We start from the raw sequence: 7,500 nt of genomic DNA on the forward strand, positions 1-7,500 counted from the left end.
TGAAGTTCTTATCATGGAAACCTGAAGAACACTGATATGAGATATGAACTTACACATCCAAAAGATGAGAGTTAACTATCTACTAGGGAGAGAGAGAGAGAGAGAGAGAGAGAGAGAGAGAGAGAGAGAGAGAGAGAGAGAGAGAGAGAGAGAGAGAGAGAGAGAGAAATATATGGATTAATTAGGAAGGCCTTAGGCTTTAAAAAGCCATATTATATCTACTTACCGGGTGTGGGAGGGGTGGAGCCTCGGGAGTTGGAGCTCTTGCTATTGTTAAGGACATCAATAGTCAAACCAAGATTACCCGAGGAAGATGTCTTGGAGGTGTAGAGTTTCGAGGTCTTCTGCTGGGTTTGCTGAAGTCTCAGGTTCTCGAGTTTGACCGGAGATGGAATGAACCCGACGTCGGAGCCCTCTTTCACCAGACGACCAATCCACCAGTTGTTGTCGTACTTCTCCTGTTGAAAAGGGACGACTTGTTAGGAGTTTATTCAGTAAGACTGCTTCTTGTGCATCCATACATGGATTTACTTAACTGTACGACATAAAAAAAATCTAAAAGTCAATTACTAGGTAGAGCTTTGTATGATGAATTTCTTAAGTTCAAACTTTCAGCAAATGTTCTAATGTTGAACAGGCTGACGTAAGTCCCCTTTTATAGTTTATATGTTGCATATTGTTCTTAAAGTATTTCACCTTAATTGTTCATTACTTATATAGTTTATCTATCTCCTTTCCTCACTCGGCTACTTTTCCTTGTTGGAGCCCTTGGGCTTATAGCATCCTGCTTTTCCAATTAGGATTGTGGCTTAGCTAATAATAATAATAATAATAATAATAATAATAATAAGTGTAAAGCTCGCCGCCAGAGAGCCACTGCTGCCGAAAATGGAAAACCAAGAGCTTTTGCTGCTCGAGATATTGGCTTACCGAATGGAAGTTGGCGAAAACCTCAAGCAAGAAATTACTATAGTCTATTTTTTATAGCGGTGCATATTTGCACTGACTCACAGGGGTGCCCTTTTAGCTCGGAAAGGTTCCTGATACCTGATAGATTCTTAAGTATTTTTGTTTGAACACCTTCATTGTTCTCAAATAATTACCAAGTAATGTGAATCAAAACTTATTTACTAACCTATATTTCTCCATCACATGTATGTTTTGTCAATAAACAATGTGAAAGAATAAATATGTTATAAAGTATCGTCATGGTAAGTCTACATTTAATAACCCAATCCGCCGAAGTCAATGACAGCAGCTTGTTTTCGGATGCACGCTTTGTAATTTTGTAATTTTTCACATATTTTGGTACATACACAAGGCTATATTCATTGTAACCTGGGCTAAAAAAAAAGCCATTGTCTTTCATCTATCTTAGTATTACGGGAGGAGATTAAACAGCCCAATGACTCAAACTCCACTTTCACAGAGCTGACCCAATTAACATTGGGAAAACATATCCTTTATATTTATGTCACTAACAGTCTAGTACTTTATCTCGATCTCAAAACAAAATCGAAGTGGGATACCACATTTTACTTTTTTTAAATACATCTTCCGAGATTCTTTGGAAGCAAAGTGCATCCAATGTGGCAAAATCACACATCTGAAATTTCCTACGAATTCGAGTACCAGATGGCAGACATGCTTGGATGATGGAATATACAAATATCTTCTGCTAATCAGAAAGATTAAGACATTTTTGATTAATGGATATAAACAATTCTAAACTAATAATATTCAGTGGTAGAAGGTGCCTTACAAAATTTATAGATAGAGAAAACCACCCACCAATGTTTCCTATTGCCAATTCTTGGTGAGAGATTGAAAACTACGTTCCTGTCAGCAACTATAATAACTATATCAAAACATTAATCATACAAACCAGGGAAATCAGCTTATTTCCGTGAACCTTTACTAGCTTGGCACAATCAAATATGCACTGCAAACCACAATGTAAGATAAGAATGGTAAAGCACGAATAATTACCTCATTATTACCTAACTGTGTGAATCAAAAGAGCTAAATATCTAATCATAATTTATTACGGCAGGAAACCAAGTACTTAATTCTAATGGAAAATACTCGATTTTATAACCCTAATAAAAGTCTGATAAAACTCGTTAGAGACAAAAATACTGTTTTATCTTGATATTAAAAAAAATGGTTTTAAGACAACAAAATGTTTAATAGGATATAATTGTCATAAAATCTACAATACCAGTGCTATCAGCCCGATTCCTCCTTTTCTTCAAAATTTAAATAGTTATGAGTTCTCTATTCCAGTGGTTTTGATTGGAAAATGTTGCCAATACCGAAAGAATAATTATCTGTAACTATATCATATGTCATCTAATTATTACCCATTTCCACAGTAAATATTTTCAAATTTTGAATTCTAGACAGAAAACTTCCTTAATAAGTCTCAAGACTTTGATATATTTATCTTGAAATAAATCTTGAATTAAGTGTTTTAATATATATGGTATAATTGTTAAAATGCACTGTTTCGGAATACAAGATAGGAACGTAAAGAACAATTTATTTCTATTTTTTTTTTTAAATGCGAATGTAACATACAATGAAGTCCACCTTTAAAGGTTTTAAAGGCCGCTCATGAATGACAGAGGTAAGGGGCAGTGACATTGCCCTAGCTAGCAGGACAATGCCCTAGAGACTGACCATATATACATATGATTAGCGCCCAAGCACCTCTCTCCACCCAAGCAAGGACAAAGGAGGACCAGACAATAGCTGCTAATAACTTTTTAGATAGACCTATAGGCTCTCCCAGACAACCCCGCCCCCTATCCTTAACTAACAAGGATGGTGAAATTACAGCGACTAAAGGAACTAACGAGTTTGAACGGGAATCGAACCCCAGTGTGGCGATCTCCAGTCAGGGATGTTACCAATTAGGCCATCAAAACCACAACCTTAAAAAGATATTTCCAGTGAGGGTGGATCTTTACTAAGAAAAAAAGAAATGGACATGTAAACTCCGTACATATGACCTAAAAGACATAGGATTCTCCTTATATAAAAAAACTATTTGTTGATAACTGTAAGAAGCTACATCACGTTGATTTCTTTGTTTTCAAACGTGATGTTAGTCAGATTCCAGTAACTTAAGCCTGCCTGACAATTGCGCGCATTTTTGCCACGCACTGGCACGCATTGATGCGCGCCACGACACATTCACGCGAGTTCACTCATCATTCCGCATCGTTTCCGCATCGTTCACGCCAGTGCACGCCAGTTCACGAATTGGCCACTCCATATAAAAACGGGGCTTCTCCAACCCGAGGACATTCTTGGATTGGCTTCGGAAGAGACAACAATGCTTTCTGTCAGAGACATCATTGCATTGAGGAGAAGAAACGTATCTTTTTCGTTTGCATTTTTTGTTGCCCTTTATTTTTGTTTCAATAAGAAAGCATTTGATTTACATATAAATAGCAGATATAAAATATGTACAAGTATTAAGAAAGCATTTTATTCTAACATTAAAAGCAGCAAACATGAAGAAAAGTGTGTTGAAATAAGAAATCATTTTATTTTTACATTAAAACAGCAAACAGAAAAAATTTGTTTTGCTCTTCATTTTAAGGTAATAAAGAAGAATAAGTATGTTGATGAAATAAAACATCATTTTATTTTTACATTCAAACAGCAAACTTATAAATTTCTTGGGTTTATTTTTCAATTCATTTTTATTCAAAACAAAAGTTTTGGGTCTTGATTGGTAATAGAGGAAAATAAGTGTGTGCATGAAATAAGACATCATTTTATTTTTACATTCAAACAGCAAATATAAACAATTATTAGGTTTATATTTTTCTTTCCTTTTCATTAATTTTTTCCGTTTCCTTTTGGTTTCTCTTCATTATAAAGTTATAGAAATAGTTTGAAATAAGATATCATTTTATTTTTACATTCAAACAGCAAATATAAAAATTTATTAGGTTTATTTTTCTTTCCTTTTCATTAACTTTTTCGTTTCCTTTTTGTTTCTCTTCCTTATAAAGTTATAAAAATAGTTTGAAATAAGATATAATTTTTTTTTCACATTAAAACAGCAAATATAAAAATTTATTAGGTTTATTTTTCTTTCCTTTTTATTAATTTTTTCGTTTCCTTTTTGTTTCTCTTCATTATAAAGTTATAGAAATAGTTTGAAATAAGATATAATTTTTTTCACATTAAAACAGCAAATATAAAAATTTATTAGGTTTATTTTTCTTTCCTTTTCATTAATTTTTTCGTTTCCTTTTTGTTTCTCTTCATTATAAAGTTATAGAAATAGTTTGAAATAAGATATAATTTTTTTTTCACATTAAAACAGCAAATAAAAAATTTATTAGGTTTATTTTTCTTTCCTTTTCATTAATTTTTTCGTTTCCTTTTTGTTTCTCTTCATTATAAAGTTCACGCCACTTCCCGCATCGTTCACTCCAGTTCACGCCAGTTCCCGCACTGTTCACTCCAGTTCACTCCAGTTGGCGCATCGTTCACGACTATTTCACGGCCATTTAGTGCGTGCCAATGCGTGCCACAAACTTTAAACATTTCAAAGTTCTGGGCGCGCATGGCACGCATTGGTACGCTCTGGCATGCGAGTTCCCGCACTGTTCACGACATTTTCACGCCTCGTTCACGAGAGTTTGCGCATCAATGCGTGCCAGTGCGTGCCACGAATGCGCGCAAGTGTCAGGCAGGCTTTATAGCAACGTCTCCTACAAACTTGCTTTAAGGGCAAGTTCAGTGATTTCAATCTATTTAACAGATATGTGTACCTGATAAGCATATACTGTAGCTATGATGAGGCCGCTTATTGTCTACCACTAAAGGAATACTTCTAGTTGAAGTACTCTTAAACGTGAATTGGAGTTTCATAAACAGATAGTTGATATCATAACCCCTACATTCTTTGAATTACAACTTATAAAAATGTATTCGTATATTGAAGTATTCTGTATATACAAATTCTTACCTTCTGTCCCTAAATAACAATATACAGCATAAATGCAAAAATATAAAAAAATATTTCTCAACACAAATTTTCCTACACACAAAAAGGAAGGACCATAATTGTAAGCATATATATATATATATATATATATATATATATATATATATATATATATATATATATATATATATATATAGACACACACACACACACACGTCATGGATGGATTATGAAGTTTAGGTAACTTGGCTAAGAGCTGGTATCTATCTTGGTTCATGACTACAGTTTCTATATCTAAAATTGTCTTATACTATCATGGAACTTGTCTAAGGTTTCTTTACCATAATATAAATAAGAATTGGAATATAAGCATATAAAAATATCTTTTTTTATTTCCTGAAACGTCTTTGCATTTCAAAGAGATACCCTGAAAGAATTTTTAAATATAAATATAAAAGTTTGCAAAGGCCAGGAGATTTTCCCAACATAAGCCAAAACTTATTAGGTTTCAACACTAGAGTTAATATTTTTTCAAATAATTTTTGCTATACTTTTGCCATCCACTTTTGCACTTTCTTCAGACTGGCATCGGTGGCCCCTTACCTCTTGTTAAGGGTAGAAGAGATTCTCAAGTTTTTATAGTTTATATAGGAGATATTCATTTCAATATTGTTACTCTTCTTAAAATTTTTATTTATCCTTGTTTCTTTTCCTCACAGGGCTATTTTACCTGTTGGAGACCCTGGGCTTATAGCATCCTGCTTTTCCAACTAGGGTTGTAGATTAACAAGCATTAATAATAATAATAATAATAATAATAATAATAATAATAATAATACGTAAAAGTTCTCCATTACTGAATTCGACAGCCTTTTAAAGAGCAATTAAGATCACTGACAAGGCCATAAACACCATGATGTCTAAAATCATGAAGAAAATTAACATTGGAATGAGAAGTCAGTTTTATTGCTCAACTGTATATTCTTTAAAAATAAGGACCATCCACTGATTGAGTTTATTATTTCCCCTTTACTGCTGTTTTTGTTGTATTAAGATCATCAACTAACGTTCCTGAGTTCATCTGCTAACTGATCTTCATTCTATTCATTCTTACTATTAAAATGAAGAGATTAACCAGCCCAATGAGTCAAGCTCGACTCTTACAGACCTGGCCTTCATTCTATTCAACAAACAATAATTTCCACATTGGTAACCACAAACCTCTATCCACATGTTTCTCCTTGGACCCCACCCCTCTTTCACATTTATTAAAGGTTTTATTTTCATTCATCTAAGAATATCAACTGATATTCACCTTCTGAATCCATCTGCTAACGCATCTTCTTTCTATTCAACAAACACTAATATCCCCATTGGTAACCACAAGCCCCTATCCTCAGAATGCTTCTCCTTAAACCCCGCCTCTCTTTCATATTTACTGTAGTTTTTTTCCCTTCTGAATCCATTTGCCAACTCATCTTCATAAGGCCCCTATCCACAGCATGCTTCTCCTTAAACCCCGCCTCTCTTTCATATTTACTGTAGTTTTTTTCCCTTCTGAATCCATTTGCTAACCCATCTCCATAAACCCCTATCCACAGCATGCTTCTCTTTAAACCCAGCCCCTCTTTCATATTTACTGTAGTTTTTTCCCTTCTGAATCCATTTGCTAACTCATCTTCATAAGGCCCCTATCCACAGCATGCTTCTCCTTAAACTCAGCCCATCTTTCACATTTACAGAAGTTTTTTTTCTCTTCTGAATCCATGTGCTAACTCATCTTCATAAGCCCTCATTCTCATCATGCTTCTCCTTAAACCACGCCCCCTTTCCCGTGCTTTCATCTTCTTCTTCTTCTTACCTTGATGTGGAGGAAGTCTTTGACGTCGAAAGAGATGGCACAGCCGTGCACTGGGGAGTCGTCGTCCAGAGACCCATCGTAGGCTACGTTTGTTCGCACAGAGAACGCCACAGGTTTCGTCTGGAACAATGTTTCAGAGAAAAAGGGTCAGATTAAGGATTTGAAATTAATTGTTCTGATGTATTATCCTGCTAAACCCCATCGGATTAAGAGTGGAAATATAGGGGGGAAACGAAATGACAGCCAAGATAACCAGATGTAGGACTCAATTTTTTTTTTTTAATTACAGAATTTTGCTCAAAAAACAATTATTTTACACAATTTAAATGGACAGTACTTGACAAAATACGTGAATATCATTCCACTGAAGAATTTAAAATTATCGACTGAATGGGAAAAAATACGTTATGAATATCATTCCACTGAACAATTTAAGAATATCGACTGAATGGTACATGCGTGAATAACTTAATAAAATATCATCGAGCAATAGGGAGCGTTTGCCTCCATTGGTTTAATACAGCCAAAGTTTGTTTGACTCAAATAAATGGTTAGACTCAAGAGGCCAATTCCTTAGTGCCATACGAAAATGGAATAAGAGACACAGCAGCTGAAATGGTCAGTATGTTAGCCCCAGCATTAAAGAAAATACTTACTAAAAGACTGT

General features: G+C 34.4%; 1 protein-coding gene across 1 annotated transcript in view; it reads right to left on the minus strand.

The window, feature by feature from the left end:
• The window catches only part of LOC137639422 (voltage-dependent L-type calcium channel subunit beta-1-like), a 75,435-nt gene that overhangs the window by 58,658 nt on the left and 9,277 nt on the right, over window positions 1-7,500 (minus strand). The window contains exons 2-4 of the mRNA XM_068371696.1: window positions 7,490-7,500; window positions 6,834-6,953; window positions 227-458 (exon numbers count right to left, since the gene is read on the minus strand). The exon at window positions 7,490-7,500 is cut by the window's right edge and continues 78 nt beyond it. Of these exons, the coding sequence (XP_068227797.1) occupies window positions 227-458; window positions 6,834-6,953; window positions 7,490-7,500 (363 nt within the window). The remainder of the gene's footprint in view (window positions 1-226; window positions 459-6,833; window positions 6,954-7,489) is intronic.

Source organism: Palaemon carinicauda, chromosome 4 (assembly GCF_036898095.1).
Source record: "Palaemon carinicauda isolate YSFRI2023 chromosome 4, ASM3689809v2, whole genome shotgun sequence".
NCBI classification, from domain to species: Eukaryota; Metazoa; Arthropoda; class Malacostraca; order Decapoda; family Palaemonidae; genus Palaemon; species Palaemon carinicauda.